The sequence below is a fragment of the Thamnophis elegans genome, chromosome 8 (assembly GCF_009769535.1).
Source record: "Thamnophis elegans isolate rThaEle1 chromosome 8, rThaEle1.pri, whole genome shotgun sequence".
Taxonomy (NCBI): domain Eukaryota; kingdom Metazoa; phylum Chordata; class Lepidosauria; order Squamata; family Colubridae; genus Thamnophis; species Thamnophis elegans.
This window is the reverse complement of record NC_045548.1, coordinates 5877305-5897173: the sequence shown is the minus strand read 5'-3', so window position 1 is coordinate 5897173 and position 19869 is coordinate 5877305. Positions and strand designations below refer to the sequence as shown.

At 41.8% G+C, this 19869-nt stretch overlaps 1 protein-coding gene across 3 annotated transcripts in view; it reads right to left on the bottom strand.

Annotated features, from left to right (window-relative positions):
* LY86 (lymphocyte antigen 86) overlaps nt 1-18752 on the bottom strand; it is a 33799-nt gene extending 15047 nt beyond the window's left edge. For all 3 annotated transcript variants that reach the window (XM_032222388.1, XM_032222387.1, XM_032222389.1), the window contains exon 1: nt 18568-18752. In XM_032222388.1, the coding sequence (XP_032078279.1) occupies nt 18568-18691 (124 nt within the window). In that variant the 5' untranslated portion in view covers nt 18692-18752. The remainder of the gene's footprint in view (nt 1-18567) is intronic.
* Nucleotides 18753-19869: the final 1117 nt, after the last annotated feature.

Below are 19869 nucleotides of genomic sequence, written 5' to 3'. Positions count from 1 at the left end.
TTGTTCAAACCTACTCTGTGGGTGTGGCCTCCTTTGTGGGAGTGGCTTACCACCCATGTGACCAGATGGGAGTGGCTTGCCACACTTGTGACCGGATATGAAGATGCTGACGACACTTGTCAGAACCACCTTAAATTATCTCACACACAGCACTGGCATGCATAAGAATATGATGTAAACTTGTTTTTTAAAAGGCATCTTTGGTTTGCGTTAAAACAACTTCAACACACGCAATGTTCTGATTGCACCACAAACGCAGTAGTCATCCTTACCTTTCACAGAGGCACTGAGTTTTATAAATAGGAGCATGATAGTGTAGAATAATCATATCCAAGGACCAGTGGTGGGTTTCAAAATTTTTTGGAACCTCTTCTGTAGATGTGGCCTGCTTTCCGGGTCCACTGGTGGAACCTCTTCTAACCGGTTCGGTAGATTTGACGAACTGGTTCTACCGAATAGGTGCGAACTGGTAGGAACCCACCTCTGGTTTTATGATGTCTAACTTGTCAGTCATCCTTGTTTTACCAGTTGTCTGAATAGCAGCTTGTGGGGACTAAACGAATTGATAAAGGGAAAATGCTCTACACAGACTTTAAAACTCTCTCCACTTTATTGTCTCACAAGTTCCCAAAACTGGTGCAGAATAAGTTGTGCAGGAAAAATGCACAGATGTGAGGGGTACGTGTGTGAGGTCCAGTTTACTGCTTATTGAGTTACTCAGTTCACCCATCCACCCATCAATCATTCCGCAGGCTGAAAAAATAGACTTCCTGAATTCTCACAGAGTCAAAATGTTTATCTTCCTTTCTCAGGAGGAAATTATGCTGTGCTTCAACCCTCTCATTTCCCCTCCACACTTGAGAAACAGACAGCCCTGCTGAATTTCTAGATTTCTCTCTATGTATTCTTTTTTTCCCAGAACCACTTGAAAAATTAGAGCTTTTTCTTCAAAAACCACTCGTGTTATAACATCCCTCTCTTGATGTGTTGTGTGTGGGGTTTTCTGCATTCTTGAATATTTGACTTGGCAATTCAGTTCAAAGGTGATTTGATTTGGATCTCTAAACTGAAGTATATTTCCAAACAGAATTAGCAAAGTGATCTGACTCAAATCAGGCTTTCTGATGCTAGATTCTGTGCCTTTAGAAATACTGTCTCCAAAAGTAGTTCAGACATCTGAATCAAACTGCACTGATGGTAGAAAGAATGAACTGAATTACACAGCAAATCTAATAGTTCAAATAGGAGTTTATCTCCTCTGTTTATTTGTTAGATGTATTGTATATCCTGCCTCTGCTTTAGAGATTCAAGGCTATGTACACAAAACTCCTTCCTCTTAATTTTTTTTTTTTTTTTGGATTGGCTGAGCCAAAAGACTATGGTGCTCCCATGTTACACCCCTTTTAGGCAGCCTGCACTGGTTGCCGGTTGTCTTCCGGGTGCGATTCAAGGTACTAATTATGACCTTTAAAGCGCTCCATGGCTTAGGCCCAGGGTACCTGCGAGACCACCTACTGCCACCGGTAGCCTCCCACCGTCCGGTGCGATCCCACAGAGTTGGCCTCCTCAGGGTGCCGTCGGCTAGACAGTGTCGGCTAGCGACCCCCAGGGGGAGAGCCTTCTCTGTGGGAGCCCCTTCCCTCTGGAATGAGCTGCCCCCCCCGGAGCTTCGTATAATCCCCGACCTCCGGTCCTTCCGACGCGCCCCTAAAAGTTGGCTTTTCCAGCAAGCCGGCCTGGCCTGAACAAAACAAAATAAATTATTGATCATTGTTAATTTTAATTTGAATTTTTTTTAAAAAAATGTTGTTATTTAATTGTGTTTGTTTGGGATATTCTATTTATTTATTTTTTTAACTTTTCTATTATGTGTTTCTTTTAATGTTGTACGCCGCCCTGAGTCCTTGGGAGAAGGGCGGCATATAAATCTAATAAACCAAACCAAACCAAACCACTATAATTGGGTTAAAATCACCCTATGAGCCTCCGTGGCTGTTGAGAATCTGTCAGCCAGGCAGAGAAGAGGGATCAAGTGGGGAATTTGCCTTGAGTTTCTGCCTTCCACAGGGATAAGAGTCCTAGGGCGGAGCTTCCCAAAGTTCCACAAAACTTTCTCTGTTTGTACCCAAGAGAAGGTAAGCAGCCTGGAAAGATTCTGGTGCATTTATAGGCCGGTGACCCCCAACTTTTTGGGCACCAGGGACCGGTTCCATGGAGAGAGTTTTTTCTGCAGACTGGAGGGGGCGTAGTTTTGCCTGCTGCCAGCATCCTGCAGTTGGACCTTGGCTTGTTTCTGACATGCCATGGACTGGGGGCTGGGGACCCCTGCTGTATTTATTTGTATTTGTATTTATTGGGATTTATAGGCCGCCCTTTTCCCTGAGGGGACTCAGGGCGGCTTACATTCGTAGGGAAAGGGGAAGTGCAATATAACACAAAAACAGTATGTGACTAAAATAAACAGTAAAAAACACAACTTTCATTCAGCATTCAACACTCGGGCGGGGTGAATTAGAAACTTATCCCCAGGCCTGGCGGGATAGCCAGGTCTTGAGGGCTGTGCGGAAGGTCTGGATGGTGGTGAGGGTGCGAATCTCAACAGGGAGGTCGTTCCACAGGGTCGGAGCTGCTACTGAAAAGGCTCTCCTCCACGTAGTCGCCAGTCGGCATTGACTGGCGGATGGGATTCGGAGGCGGCCCAATCTGTGTGATCTAATTGGTCGGAGGGAGGTGATCAGCAGGAGGCGGTCTCTCAGGTGTCCAGATCCACTACCATGAAGGGGTTTAAAGATGGTGAGTAATACCCTGAAGCGCACCCGGAAATCGACAGGTAGCCAGTGCAGCTCGCAGAGGATGGGTGTTATGTGGGCGAACCGCGGTGCGCCCACTATCACTCGCGCGGCTGCATTTTGGACTAACTGCAGTCGCCGGATGCTCTTCAAAGGCAGCCCCATGTAGAGCACATTGCAGTATTCCAGCCTAGAGATCACAAGGGCTCGAGTGACTGTTGCGAGTGCCTCCCGATTCAGGTAGGGTCGCAACTGGCGGACCAGGCGAACCTGGGCAAATGCCCCCCTGGTCACAGCTGACAAATGATGGTCAAAAGTCAACTGTGGGTCCAGGAGGACTCCCAAGTTGCGAACCCTATCTGAGGGGTGTAAAATTGCTGTAGATAGACTATAAATGCTGTAGATAGACTATAAAAATGCTGTAGATAAACTATAATGAAGTAGTCAACTTGAACCTTTCACATGTGGATCTAATTACCTGCACTTGACAGTGGCTGAGGCTAGACTTGAATCAAGGTCTTTTTGATACCAGCCTGTTCTGACCCGCCCTCGTCCTACACCAAAGCACGCCGGGACAAAGATACTTCAAGGATTTATTAACACAGAGACTAGACCTTGGCAGCAATCCAGCCTGCCAAGCTAGCCACGAGAGTTCTCCAGCTCTAGTAAATATGTTGATGCCTGCAACGAGCGTGTGGAAAGTCATTCCTTTTTATAGTCTTGAGAGGAGCCTAATTACCACCAGCTGAGTTCAATTATCTCCTGTAACTGCATAACTGTTCTTTACGCCTATTAGCCCTCTGTTGCTGGGCATCCAGGACCAACTCCCTTGTCTCCTTTCCACTGCGCCAATGCATGACGTCAGGATCACACTCCCTTGTCTCCTCCCCACTGCTCCAAGGCTCAGGCACCTCCTGGTGGCCAACCAGCCTCTCTGCACCCTGCTCGGAATCGGAACCCTGTCCAGGGTCCTCCATATCCTCCAGAGCCGACTCATAGGGCCCCTCGCTGTTGGAGTCTGGTGGCAGCTCCAATGGCTCCTGCTGGGCCACAACACCAGCCTAATACCTTAACTATTATACTATTCTCACTTTCATTTCTACACACTAGTTCTTTGCAAAGTACATTATTTTATCAACCATAGTTGAGGTGCTCCATGATGGTTCCTGATAAACCTATCAAGCATTTCTTCAACCATATTACCAAAAGATCTCCATCTATGAAGACCGACATTGTGGCAAATTTATTTAGCTGCACAAATCATCTACTTAATTAGTTAAGGGTGGGTCTTCCATGTATCATCTAACATCCTTATGGCCACTGAGTCTCCATTATGCAAAATTATTATAAATTGAATTATCTTTAGGGATATACTTTCACAGGAATAATACCTTGGAGTTTTGCTGTTTTCATGCTTTTAAATTTCCATGAGAATCTCTGTCTTTGACATTATAACATCAGTGGAACAGAAGTTGCCTCCAGAAGTTGTGAATGCCCCAACACTGGAAGTCTTTAAGAAGATGTTGGATAGCCATTTGTCTGGAATAGTATAGGGTTTCCTGCCTAGGCAGCGGATTGGACTAGAAGACCTCCAAGGTCCCTTCCAACTCTGCTATTGTATTGTATTGTATTGTATTGTATAACTAACCTTGATATTCCTCTCCTTAGCAACCCTCAGTTATAAAACTAGAATGTGTTAGTCTTTATGCATTAAGGAATTGCCCATTCTTCCTTTACATTCTATATTAGCTGGTTACCCAAGTAAGTTTTTCCAAGTAGTGGAAATCCTACGCCGTGAATATGTGATGTTTCCATGATTACCACACAATAGCCCCCCCCTCCCCAACCATCATATTGAAATCACAAATGAAACTTTTCATTTTCCTTTCCCCCTCCTCTCTTATTCCCATGCCATTCCAGGTTCAATATTTTTGTACAGTTAGTTGATAATTTTCTAACAAATTATCGATTTAAATGATTTTTGGGAAAACAATCTCCAGTAGATTAATTGCATATGTTTCCAGACATTGATCTGGTTGAGTTTGCATAGTTTGGTGTATTGTGGGGTAGGGGGTCCCCCATTACTTTGCAGAATACATCAATGCTTTTGACCTTTCCCCAATTCCATTCCTGGGAATAGTTAAATAATGGGAAGGCGGTGCATTATTTTAGCTCCTGTTTCTCCAGGTTCATGCTATAGTAGAGCAGAATTGGGAATGAAACACAATAGATTATTCTTAGCATTTCCATGGTGCTTTCTGTCTCCAAAGACCTAAATAAGATACCCTCTAATTAATTCTAACCACAGTCCTGGTGTGGAAATGATTATGAACAATTTTTTTAGAAAAAGAATCACGGCTAAAATGTTTTCTCACCAACTAGGGAAATAAATTACCTCCAGTGTTCCCTAAATTTATCATAATGATCACTCATATCCTGCACTTTTAAATTTTAGAACTGAAAGCACATTTCACTCACTCAAGACAAGAATCCTATCATTGGACAGGGTGAAATAGTGGAATTAGTTTTATGTTATTTACGTTCTGACTGATCTAGGCCCTTTAAACTAGACTGCTTCCTTCTTGAACCTTTAAATCCCTGTGGGAAGTTATCATCCAGCCCTCTCCCAGAAAAATGAAATATCCTAGGAAATATTGAAAAGACAGAATATTTCTCTGGATATGAAAAGAAAGAAACATGTTTTAAAAGACAGAATATTTGCCTGTAGATTCCTGCCCATCACCACTGTTAATGGGCCATTAAGAAGGCCAAGCTAGTCCACTTTACATAATAAAGACTTCCCCACTGCAGCCCCAGGGGTGGGGGTGGGAGTAAAGGCATGATAATATTGGCCCTTTACTCAACTGACCACATGGCATCTGAGAACTCAACTAAACCTGGATTCAAAACACAGCCCAGAGAGTTGCCCCTGCATGGCCCCGTGGGAGTCTGACAACCAATCAGAATACATTTCTTACACAGGAACAGGAAACAAGAGAGGTGGAACTAAACAGGTTATAAAAAGCCTAGCAAGCCCCTCCCTCAGCCCTTCTCTTCTTCTCCACCAACATTGAAGCATGTGATCCCCTTTTCTGTTCAGGGCTCAAGCCATGTGGTCCTGTCCACCATTAAAACCATCTTTCCAAGCAGCCTCCATGTCTCCAGTGTCTTTTTCCCCACTTGGAGCCAAACCCAGAAGGACATTTCTTTCATCATCCCAATAACTACTCTATAACAGCAGCTCTGAATACCAATGAGGTGGAAAGAAAAAAGATAGGGGAAGGGGGGAAAAACATACTTTTTCTGGAAAGACAGTATATATGCTTACAGGAAATCATTTTATTTATTGGTTACAGTAAAATTTAAATCCTAATAGGCCAATACTACTGTTGAAAATAACGCTGAAACTTAAAAAAAAAAAAAAGAAGTGAAAACCCATGGGGATTGTTTGCTATAATAGAGACAGCTTTGTTCAAAATCAAAGCCAGAAAAAAAAGATACTCAAATAACAAGAAGCCAGCAAACTTTAATGCAAAGCTATTTTATATTTAAATTGGATTAAATTAAATTGGCTCCTGAGACCAAAACTCTCAAGTGTTGATCCAATTCTGGATATCAATAAATGAACAAAATACGCTCCCCCGAGATATTACTTCCTGGCAGCTCTGACTTCTGTTTTCTGTTCCTCTCTCTTTGTATTCCAACTTAAAAAGACATTATTTCTCATTCTGGTTAGTTTAACATGCAACAGGTACTTGTGTATTTGTGTACACTGGTTGAGAACAGTAGAAGGCAGAATCTGATCACCAATCCGTGATCAGGGTCCTCCACATCCTCCAGAGCTGACTCATAGGGCCCCTCGCTGTCGGAGTCTGGTGGCAGCGCCAACGGCTCCTGCTGGGCCACAACAGTCAAGTATGCTCATACTGATAGATCTTCAAATAACAATTTAAAGATGTCCTCCAAAAGAGGACCAACAACTATCTGATCTGACATCAACCTACGTATCATCAGATATCTGTGGGCTTTATAAATTGTCCTGTATTGACATGGTGATTCTTCTTAAAGACGTATTTGGGAGCCATTCTTGAACTTAGAAGCTTATGGATAGACTTCTTCTTGCTGCCATGATGTCGATTTCTGGAAATAGCACTGGGTAGATACTTCACGTTAAATGAGAAGGGTTTAATCTAAGACCTGGCCTCTGAGAAAGACAAATCTGAAATATACCAGCTCCCTTGTTTGTTTTTTTTCCTGGTCAGTGTCACTGTAGTTAATGAACCTGGATTCTATGACCCTTTGCACATGCCAATTATGGTTTGGTTTGGTTTGGTGTTTTTTTTTTAGACATGTCTGTGACCTGGCCTGCCAAAAGGAAGATGAATCTGAATTGAAAATTGCTCCTCCCCAAAACGAGAGCAGGGAGATTAACATGATAAACACAAGCAAATGTTCTGAGAAATCCCCAATAATTCTACCTTGTCAATCTAGGATTACTCCAGTTTATGTTCTAGAAACCACACTTTTTATTCTTGAAGACTATTTTATTTCATTTTCATTTTCATTTTATACAATCACTTATATACTGTGCAATTAAGAAAACAGTAAACACAACTCATCTTATATTCCACCATAGAAAACCAACATAACACTTCAACCCTCCATAAACCCTTTCTTCTCCCCCTCCAACTTTTATTTCTCCCCTCCAACATTTCCCCTCTTCTACTTCCCCTCCCCCTCAAACATTCCTTTCTCCCCTTCCCTCCATCTCACCCTCCTTACATTCCCCTCTCACTCCCTCTCTACTCCTCCCTCTTCTTTCCCTCTACTCCTCACTTCGGTGTATTTCTACTATTCATTAATCTATTCAATTTATATTTTATACTAAAATTAGAAGAAAAGAAGAAAAAAAGAAAAGAAAAGGAAAAGAAAAAGAAAAGAAAAGGGAGCAACAGTATACAAGTGCGTTCTTATTGTTTTGGAAATTGAAACTATGTTTCCCCCCTCCCCTCTCCCCCCTGTAAACCCCCCTCCCTACCCCCCTTCCGACTTCCCAGATCCCATACCCGGCATAGCTTTTTATCAAACACAGTCTAGAGTATATTAGAACCAAATAGGTTAAAAATTAAAAGATAAAAGAGAAAAGAAAAAAGAAAGGAATAAAAACGAAAACAAAAAAAAGGGAAAAATCAATAAACTCTCTACCTTGAGCTCAGCTTCGAAACCACACTTTTAAAAGGGGCAAGCCCAGGTCAAAAATAAACAAACTGGTTAACTGAAGGAATAATTAGTGATTATAATTAATGATCTGTAAGATAAGCTACCTCCTCTGAAACATTAATTGATCCCTCTGCGCCTAAACTATACCCACATAAGGAAACATACAAATGTACTTCGTTCCTGTCCCTCCAGAGGAAACAGCAAAAGTAAGGAAAAAAAACTATCAGGGTGGAGATAGGAAAAGAAAAAGAGAATTATGACACTTGGTAGGACAGGACAGGAAGAACAAAATGGGTGGAAGTGAAGAGGAAAGAAGAATTGAAAAGAGGAAAGAAAAATAAGAGAGAGAGAAACCTATAAAAGGGATAAAATCCTCCTGCAAAATAGCTTTTCCAGAGTGAGAAGTAAGATTCAGTCTAGTTTCCAAAGGCATCCATCATGCCATTATTTGTATTCCTCATTGTAAAAGCAATTATGTAAGAGAAATAATGTTGCAACAAATCTCCTTCTGATAAAGGTTTATTTGTTTTATTCATACAGCCATAGCACTTAGACTTATATGTCATTCACAGTGCTTTACAGCCCCCTCGAAGTGGTTTATATAGCCACCATATTGCTTCCAATATAGTTCCCCATTTCACCGACATGATCCCAGACCTAGAACAGAGGTCTTCAAACTTGGCAACTTTAAGACTTGTGGACTTCAACCTCCAGAACTCAAGTTGCCAAGTTTGGACACCACTGGTTTAAAGTCTGAGCAGTGGCCTAGTAAAATGAGGACAGAGGGAAACTGGATTGGGAATATGTGTTCAGCTCTCTTGCAGCCCTGAGGCTCACCAGTCACTATGGGGGAAACCACAGAAGCTCTGATAATATGCCCCTTTTTAAACAGAAAATCAGTTTCCACTGAACTGTCATATGGAGTGGTGTGTATGGTAAACAACCTGGAGGGAGAGAGGGGGAGAGGGAGGGAGAGACCTCTGTGAGCATAGAATGGTCAAAGAATTGCATATAGGTAATAGGTATGACCCCCCCTCATCCCACACCAACACACACTCCGAGCCAAAGATAAGTTACGGCATTTAATTAACAGACAGACAGGTCCTTGGCAGCAAACCGGCACAGACAAGCTTGGGCAGCAATCCAGCACAGATAAGCCGTGGCAGCAATCCAGCCTGCCAAGCTCACAATAATGTTCTCCAATATTCGTTAATGCGTTGACTTAGGCAAAAGGGGCATGTGCACAAGCAGTCCTTTTATAGTCTGGAGAGGAGCCTAATTACCACCAGCTAGGTGCAATTACCTCCTGTAATTGCTTAATTGTTCCTTATGCCTATTAGCTCTCCGGTGCCGGGCATCTAGGAACAACTCCCTTGGCTCCTCCCCACTGCTGACTTCCGGATCACACTCCCTTGTCTCCTCCCCACTGGTCCAAGGCTCAGGCGCCTCCTGGTGGCCAACCAGCTTCTCTGCGCCCTGCTCAGAGTCGGAACCCTGTCCAGGGTCCTCCACATCCTCCAGAGCCGACTCATAGGGCCCCTCGCTGTTGGAGTCTGGTGGCAGCTCCAATGGCTCCTGCTGGGCCACAACAGGTAATCAATTCTCAACTAAATGGTATTCCTTGTTATGATGCATAAGTGTAAAGCATTGATTCTGCACTAGAAGTGAGATGAAGGAGGTGGACGCTTTTGACCTAAGGCGTTGGAAGGGGATACCTAGTGTTCCTTGGGCAGCCACCAATATCAACCATATCAAGCCACAATGTAAACTAGAAATGAGGAATGTGAAGCCAAAAATTAATACTTCAGACACATCATAAGAATTGATGCATCCAAAGACAGAAGGAGGCTGACAGTGTATTAAGGTGGCAGGCTGAACCAAAGTAGGCCTCAAGCCTGAACCAAACTAGGGTTTCATAATATTAAGCTTTAACTGTTCATATAGAAATTGCAAGGTTTGCTTTTAGGACATAATGCGGTTAGACACGAGTTAGAAGGAAGTCTGCACATGAAATATGCTGAGGCAAAGCATCTATTTCAGCCCGTCTGCTTGCTTGACTGTTAATTTGTTTGGTAGACATATATTGTTAGTTCCTCAAAATACGAGCTATGCATGTCCGTTAGCTGACCCATGTATTATGACATCCTGCAGACATACTTTCTGTAACTCAAGGGCAAATCTTGAGGGGTGTTTCCAAAACTAACAGATGGCTTGGGCTGGAAGTGATAAACTATATAAGGAAGTTCCTGACTTTCACTCGGGGTTCAGGCCATTTATTCTTTGCTTTGAACCTGCGCAAATAAACTTTTCCTTCTCTAAAGAGCTGGCTTTTGTGTCTCGTCATTTTCTACAACAGTATCATGCAGATAGAAAGAGTCCTGAAGGCCATCAAAATTCACCTGCAAGAACTCCATAATATGGCAACAGATAGGACAGCTGGAAGAACCTTTATCCAGAGGCAGCAGATGTTTACTATGACACAACAGTACATAACTACAGCTATCTCTAAAGGGGTTTTGAATAGTCTGCCAAATTCAACACACCTTCAAACAGAGGACTATTTTCTGACAATTCTTCAGAGAGAAGCATGTTCTCTATTAAAAAAAATATGTGTTTACTAGCAATGGCAATAGCACTTAGACTTATATACCGTTTCAAAGAGCTTCACAGCCCACTCTAAGTGGTTTACAGAGTCAGTACAGGGCGGGGCATAACCTTTTCCTAGGGGGTCACAGCAACACTTGTAATAACAACACAAATAATTCATACACCATTCGAAAGCCCATCAAAAACTGAGTTTATTGACACGATTTAATAGTCAGTATGACCACCATTAGCCCTTCGAACAGCATTCAAACGAGGTGGATAAGAACACAACAAATCTTCAAACAGTTCCGTTCGATTTTCCAGATTTTTCAACACAGTTTCCAAATTCATTCTCAAAGTTTCAACCGAATATCGATTTTGACCTTGCTCCTGAATCATCAGAGCTTCCACTTCATCCTTAATTATGGCCCCAATGTTCTCTGCCGGATTGACGTTTCAATTTGTTTGCAATCCATTTTCGATTGATAAACGTCGCTCCAGCATCGCGAGCCTCTCGAAAGGCAATGCATTTTATTCTGTCAATGATCCTTTGTTCTTCCGAATCGAATTTTCCAGCCATTCTTAAAGCAAATTTAACATTTAATAGCTCATTCAATTCAGTTTTTTATGGGCTTTAAAATGAGGTGTCGTGGAAGTTGTAAACTGCTGTCGATCTTGCTGTGACCCCCTAGGAAAAGGTTATGCCCCGCCCTGTATATTGCCCCCAACAGTCTGGCTCCTCATTTTACCAACCTCAGAAGGATAGAATCAACTTTGAGCCTGATGAGATTCGAACTACCAAATTGCAGCCAGTCGGCAGTCAGCAGAAGTAGCCTGCAGTACTGCATTCTAACCACCTGTGTCACCACGGCTGTTACTAAAGTAGTCCCCTAATAATGTTTTTTGATTTTTGATTATTTTATTATTACTTTCATTATAATTCCAAAATATTGGAAACCTCCTTTGCCATATTAGAAGCCCTCCTGCTCATTCTATTAAGTGGGACTCTGGACTTCTACCCACAATCTTACCTTAAGAACATATAGGGGGGGGGGGGTTGTTAAAAGCACAATGACTATAATGTATACTTTCCTGTTATATTGATTTTTTTTTTCTAAAAAGGAGGAGAAAAATTAAATATGTACCGTATATTGAAAAGGAATTATAAACACCATCAATATAAAAATGGATCTCGCTCAGAAGCTGAAATACACCAAGTAAATGAGATGAAGAGTGGGAAGTAGAGGAGAGAGGTTAAGGGAAGGAGAGAGGGATAGAAGAGAGGGCAAGGGGGGGAAGAGGAGGAGAGAAATGAGGAGTTGTAAGGGGAGGGAGGAGAAGGAGAGAGGAAGGGGAAGTAGAGAAGAGAAGGACAGAGGGAAGAAAGGAGGTAGGGAGGGGGAGGAGAGAGGGAGAAGAAAGTGAGGAATAAAACACAAATAGGGTGTATGGAGAGCAGAAGAGCCAATTTTAGGAGTTGTGGGTAAGATGAATTGATGTAAACATTTAATAATACAATATGATGTTGGTTAAGTAATAGCATAGATGAGATTATACGTTATGAAAATGAAAAAAATAAAAAGTAGTTAAAAAAAAGAATACAAGTTTTGAACCAAATTCTGTTTTGCGAGATGAAAATATGAGTTGTGGGTTAGGAGTATCCCCCCCCGCCCCCCCCCCCCCCAGAGATAGCATTTCTGCTCCACATTTATCAGGTTGCCTTTTCTGCAACAGATACAGAACGCAAGACTTATTACCTGTATGGAGGAAAAACTGGCGCTGGAAAAAGGGAAAGTACTTTTGACTCTCCGCTGATATTTTTTGCTCTGAATGGGATGCTCCTGCAGCCACTCATCTTCAAAAGTATAGGGTTTATTTTTTTTAATATCTGCTTAATTCAAGAATGAGCAATCTATGTTTGCAGCAGCTGTGACTACGATGCCCGAAGCCTCAACTTCCCACTGTTTTGGGTGAGAAATAGTCTGAATGCCACCACCCTAGTCACTTGCAGGGTCTTTCTATAACCAGCCAATTTTTATTGTGCCAAAATAACATAACAGGAGCAGGCCAGCTTTAAATCTCCTCAATGATTAACTGGATGAAGCTAAAAAAAATATGCTGTACGTGACGGGAAGGAAATTGCTTAAGGCATGAAAATTATAGTAGAAGCTCTGAAATTTTTCACATTCTCCTTGAAAAAGCAATTTCTCAACAAATTCAACTCCTTTCACTGGCGGATGTTCACAGCTACTCTGCAGCTCTCAACTCCCTTCCAACGGTGGTCCTTGGCCACCAAAAAAACATCACCCAAACATGTGTTAACACAAGACTGGACAGCCACAATTTTTTTCCTGGAAGATCATTTTGAAATAGGTATGAAATGTGATGCTGATAGTTTGTCGTCTGTCATCTGTAACCATCTGTAGATGCTGCTCTGCGGAACTGTTGAGATGGCAGCATCTGTGCCAGTTGGGAATTTGAGGGCTTGTAATTCTAAAAAAATTGGAAGATTAGGGAAGCCGACTGTCAGCCTCTGTTTTGCTGCTTGCTTTTCGGCTGCCATTGGAACGGGGAGGGAGGGCATGGTATTTGGGAGGGGGAAATAATCTGTACAGGAGGACTGTTAATTGGGAGTTGTTCTCACCATCTACTGCGCAAGTGGAAAGGAGAGGAGTTTCCCGCCAAGGCCAACTGTCCGGCATACCAACCTGATGATGGTTTTTGAAGATGTCTCCCACCTGACAGCTGGGGAGACATTGGATTGGACTAAGGGCTGGGGTTACCAAGAGGAGGGGAATGGGTCATGTATTGATATCTATGCTTGCGCGCGCTTTTGCTCAGATCCAGCTTTGCTTAGCTTCTATTTACTTATAACCAGTAAAAGTACTCTTAATTCTGCAAAATGGAATTGAGTGGTTTCTTTCTTGGTTATTAAGTGAAGCAGCCTTGACACCAAAGCTTCTAGGGTTTTTTTTTAAATTATCTTTTTGACAAGTTGTACTGACTATCACTTTTTTGCAAATGGACCTGTTTCTGTTCTTATGGTGAATAAGCTGAGTTTTGAGTGGTATAATTTTAGGTGTTTAACTAAGAAAACCCCAAACACTTTTTATTATGATTTTAATTAAAATGGTTTTCTATATTTTATTTTATTAGTGCTAGTCACCTTGACTACTGCTGTCTGGTTGAACCATCAAGTATATAAACTCAGTATATCAATAGTGACTCATTTAGATAATTTACAGTCAAGTTGATAATGACCATTGATTAAAAGAACAACGGACATTACCAAATAAATTGAAGGCTACTTTAAAGTAGCCGAGGTGGCGCAGTGGTTAAATGCAGCACTGCAGGCTACTTCAGCTGACTGCAGTTCTGCAGTTCGGCTGTTCAAATCTCACCGGCTCAGGGTTGACTCAGCCTTCCATCCTTCCGAGGTGGGTAAAATGAGGACCCGAATTGTTGTTGGGGACGATATGCTGACTCTGTAAACCGCTTAGAGAGGGCTGAAAGCCCTATGAAGCAGTATATAAGTCTAACTGCTACTGCTATTGCTATCGCTAAAGTCAGTTTGTGCATTTTATGTCCTGTATTTAGTACCCAATCTGTAGAATTAAAAAATAATAATTTAAAAAAAACTTAGCCCATTGCAATATGTTTACATACAAGAAACACTGAGTCTCAAAAGTTAAAACTTATTATATTGGGCAAATCTCCACCTTTCTGAAGACAGGCTCTGGCTGGTAACACTTTTTAAAAACATGTACAGCTTGATCAGTGGTGGGATTCAAATAATTTAACAACCGGTTCTCTGCCATAATGACCAGCTGGGTAGGCATAGCTCGGTGATCATGTGACAATGTGGTTGTGGCCAACTCAAGGGCGCTTCGCCTTAGCTGTTACAATGTAATAAGGGTTAACCGGAGAGGCAGTTTCTGTAAGCAGGGCAATAAAGATTAGGCTAGAAACAACACCAGAATGTTTCCTTCCTGCCTTCCTTACAGGATTAGCCCTGTAAAGTGGGGAAAAAAACAAAATGAGATTTCTTCCAACAACCGGTTCTCCGAACTGCTTAGAAAGTTACGAACTGGTTCTCCCGAATAGGTGCGAACCGGCTGAATCCCATCCCTGAGCTTGATCTTAACTATGTTTACTGAGAAATAATCCCATGAATTTCAGTGATACTTGTTTCCAAGTTGGTGAACATAAGATTGCATTCACTTGAATTAGATGACATGTCAGCTAAACACAAAACTGTTGATATGTAGAAGCCTGACTTCCAGTTCTTCTCTTTATTTGGGGCATGCGAATGAGGGAATAATGCAAAAAGAATAGCTGCCAACAACTCTAGTTGAAGGACAGAAGCAATCTGGAATTTAAGGAGAAACTTTTTAACAGTGAGAACAATTAATCAGTGGAACAGCTTGCCTTCAGGAGTTGGTGGTACTTCATCAATGGAGATTTTTAAAGAAAATACTGGACAATCACTTGTCTGAAATGTCTCCTGCTTGAGCAAGGCACTGGGCCAGAAGACCTTCAAGGTTCTTTCCAGATTTCTATTCCTATTCCTATTCCTATTCCTATTCCTATTCCTATTCCTATTCCTATTCCTATTCCTATTCCTACTCTACTCTACTCTACTCTACTCTACTCTACTCTACTCTACTCTACTCTACGCTATTCCCATTCCATTCTCCTATTCTGCTCAGTTCTATTCTGTTCTATTCATTTCTATTTCTATTCATTCTATTTCTATTCCATTCCATTCATATTCATATTCTTATTCCTATTCCTATTCCTATTCCTATTCCTATTCCTATTCCTATTCTACTCTACTCTACTCTACTCTACTCTACTCTACTCTACTCTATGCTATTCCCATTCCATTCTCCTATTCTGCTCAGTTCTATTCTGTTCTATTCATTTCTATTTCTATTCATTCTATTTCTATTCCATTCCATTCATATTCATATTCATATTCATATTCATATTCTTATTCCTATTCCTATTCCTATTCCTATTCCTATTCCTATTCCTATTCCTATTCCTATTCCTATTCCTATTCCTACTCTACTCTACTCTACTCTACTCTACTCTACTCTACTCTACTCTACTCTATGCTATTCCCATTCCATTCTCCTATTCTGCTCAGTTCTATTCTGTTCTATTCATTTCTATTTCTATTCATTCTATTTCTATTCCATTCTATTCATATTCATATTCATATTCATATTCCTATTCCTATTCCTATTCCTATTCCTATTCCTATTCCTATTCCTATTCCTATTCCTATTCCTATTCCTATTCCTATTCCTATTCCTATTCCTATTCCTACTCTACTCTACTCTACTCTATTCCCATTCCATTCTCCTATTCTGCTCAGTTCTATTTTGTTCTATTCATTTCTATTTCTATTCATTCTATTTCTATTCCATTCCTATTCCTATTCCTATTCCTATTCCTATTCTTATTCTTATTCCTATTCCTATTCCTATTCCTATTCCTATTCCTATTCCTATTTCTATTCCTATTCCTATTCTGTTCTATTCTATTCCTTGCAAATGAACCAATGGATTGTTTGTATGCCTACTGGGTGAACAGGGTGAATTTGTTATAGGGAAAAAAACCAGTAATATGCACATATGTGTTACTGCCATTATCTGTTCTTTCTCAGCAATACAGCAGCCTACATGAAACCAAGGTTCAATTTCTTCAGGAGAAGTGGCTCCTATTTTGAGTTGGGTCCATGGCTTAGGAATAAAGCAGCTGGATTGCATGTAGAATGTCGGTTCCGGAGGGTGCTCAGAAATGGATGGCAGGTACATATTGATACACAGACAGATGGAGAAGGCAGCATTTTAACTAAAATGAAGCCATCGTTTGACTCACAAAAATCAGCCTTCCTTATTTTGCCTCCTGAATGATAAACTTCCCTTTGTCTACTACAGGAGATCTGCTTATAATAATGGAAAGCTGAACTTGGTCTCCTAGGAACTGACTAGCAAAAGATTTCATTCCAAATATTTATTTACTCCTTGGGTCCCTCACTGTTGTTGTTTTGTGTTTTTTTCAAATTCTCGCGAAGGTACATAAAGCGGTGCCTGCGCTCCAGGGAAGGAGGCGAACTCACAAAGAGCCGCTTTTTGTATTTGGATGAATTTGGGGAAAAAAACAAAAACACTTGGGCTTCCGTGTGTTCGCTGATCGCTTTTCATAACACGTGCCCCATATGAATGAGATGTCTGTGAAGCTCATTCCCTTCATCCCCTCGGCATCAGGGCAGCAGCCGAGGCGCAGAGCCAGCCAAGCTGGGAAAGCTTTGGAAGGAACCACTGCCAAGTTGATTCGTTTTCATTCATTTCAGAGGGGCATGCGACTTTTCTCTGCCAGCAGATTATAAAAACCAACTGTCTACGGGAAGTGCTGCCAGTCTCAGAAGCTCACTGCATGGGGGTGGGGTGTGTGTGGGGGGTGTGGGGGAGCTGGTGACCCGCCTTTGACAACATGGTTCCTTCCCGAGTTACACATTAAAACCTGATTCAGGCTGACGGAAAAAGGGAAAGGGGAGAAAATAATCAGGTTCGCACGACTTGGGGAAAGGCCTCCACTGCCTTGTTTATTACGCAGGTAGGGACAGAAGAAGATGGTGGAGGAGACGGAAAAATCAGGCTCCTCACCACTCCAAGTGGGGCGGGTGTGATGGTTAGTGTAAGATAAATCTGAATATTTGGGGTGGGTTTTGGTTCGCGTAAGATGGAATCTGCATCAAAGTTCCATTCGCCAGATCAGAGTTCTATCTTCTCTATTAAAATAGCAATAGCAATAGCAATAGCAGTTAGACTTATATTCATGGGGCTTTCAGCCCTCTCTAAGCAGTTTACAGAGTCAGCATATCACCCCCAACAATCCGGGTCCTCATTTTACCCACCTCGGAAGGATGGAAGGCTGAGTCAACCTTGAACCGGTGAGATTTGAACCGCTGAACTGCAGATAGCAGTCAGCTGAAGTGGCCTGCAGTACTGCACCCTAACCACTGCGCCACCTCGGCTCAGGGAAAGGGGAGAAAATAATCAGGTTTGCATGGCTTGAGGAAAGGCCTCCACTGCCTTGTTTATTACGCAGGTAGGGACAGAAGAAGATGGTGGAGGAGATGGAAAAATCAGGCTTCTCACCACTCCAAGTGGGGTGGGTGTGTGATGGTTAGTGTAAGATAAATCTGAATATTTGGGGTGGGTTTTGGTTCGCGTAAGATGGAATCTGCATCAAAGTTCCATTCGCCAGATCAGAGTTCTATCTTCTCTATTAAAAATACTTCAAGTGTTACTTGAAATGTTAGACTGGGAGAATATATAGCAATAGCAATAGCAATAGCAATTAGACTTATATACCGCTTCATAGGGCTTTCAGTCTCTCTAAGCGGTTTACAGAGTCAGCATATTGCCCCCAACAACAATCCGGGTCCTCATTTTACCCACCTCGGAAGGATGGAAGGCTGAGTCAACCCTGAGACGGTGAGATTTGAACAGCCGAACTGCAGAACTGCAGTCAGCTGAAGTAGCCTGCAGTGCTGCACTCTAACCACTGCGCCACCTCGGTGTTACTTGAAATGTTAGACTGGGAGAATATATGATGTTAAAACGAGCAGGTTTATCACACATATAATAAGTTATTCTCTACTACCATTATACACAATAGCAATAGCACTTATATACAGCTTCTTCACAGTGCTTTACAAGCGGGTTTACAGAGTCAGCACATTGCCCCCAACAATCTGGGTCCTCATAATCACGTTTTATTAATATTTTCTTACTCCGGTGGAAATAAGCTAAGAGAACTGCCCAAACCGGTCTTCATTGAGACCCGAAGTATCTAATACGTCTAGCAAACAGTCTATTTGCACAACTTATTTGCACTAGCTGCTAGCACAAAGCAAGGTCATCGTAAGAAGTTAAACAGAAGTATGAGCTCTCACCACAGCTTCTGTAGTTCACTTCCAAATTATTGTTCTTGCAGATTATGTGTGTAGGCCATCTGGTGATGCTGGCGTTGATGTAAATCAGTGAAAGGAGGACAGGAACAACCTTGAGTGCTTTCATGATCTCTGTGGAGGAGAGTCGGAGTAATAATGGTGCCTTTCTTGACAACGGGGTTGAGAGTTAGCCGGCCCACTTCCTCTTTCTAATATAAATGCAGGAAAACATTTAGTCATTTTCTGCATTCAGTTTCATTCTGGTTTCTGCTAAGAGTGAAGAATCCATAATGGGATCCCCACCAACGCTTCAAGTCCACGTTTAGATAGAAGGAAAAACTCTTTTTCAAGCTTTTAATGTATTCCTGCTTGTTTTGATCATTAAAAAAAAACATTAAATCAAGGCTTCCAGTGAAACGGTTTATGTCGTATCTAGCTTTCAATAATCATGGAGGATTCTTATCAGAGAAAAGTCTATATAGCTTTTCTTCTGGGGTATTATAAAGAATGGAATATGACCAAGCAAAATGAATAATAAAAGGACTCAAGAAAAGACACAGGATGGAAGCAGGCATTAGTATGGTATCATACTAATGATGTGCCGTTAAGTCTTGCCTTCATTTCCACGCCAACGGACCTTTTTAAAGAATTGTAATTTTATTAAAAGTTACAATAATAAAACATTAAAATGTAGACAAGCTAAAATAACAGGAGGGTTACAAAAAATCCAAAAGTGCAAAAATGAAAGGGAAAAAAAAACCAAAAGAAAAAAAAATAAGAATATACGGATAATCCTTGAGTTACAACTGGAATTGCTGTGTTTATGTAATGCGGTCATAAAATGGGACACCATGTGCCTAGGGCAATCCAGGCAGTTCTGATTGCTGTTGTAACGACAGACGAGGAAGTCATTAAGTGGGAAGCAGAAGGATAAAGAGTATGAGGGCACCACAAGGAGATGCGGGACACCCTGGGAAATCCACTGCAGGCTGTACATGAGTTGGTAGTGGCGCAGAGGTGGGTTCCTATCAGTTCGCAGCTATTCGGTAGAACCGGTTCGTCAAATCTACCGAACCGGTTAGAAGAGGTTCCACCAGTGGACCCGGAAAGCAGGCCACACCTACAGAAGAGGTTCCAAAATGTTTTGAAACCCACCACTGGTCCTTGGATATGATTATTCTACACTATCATGCTCCTATTTATAAAACTCGGTGCCTCTGTGAAAGGTAAGGATGGCTACTGCGTTTGTGGTGCAATCAGAACATTGCGTGCGTTGAAGTTGTTTTAACGCAAACCAAAGATGCC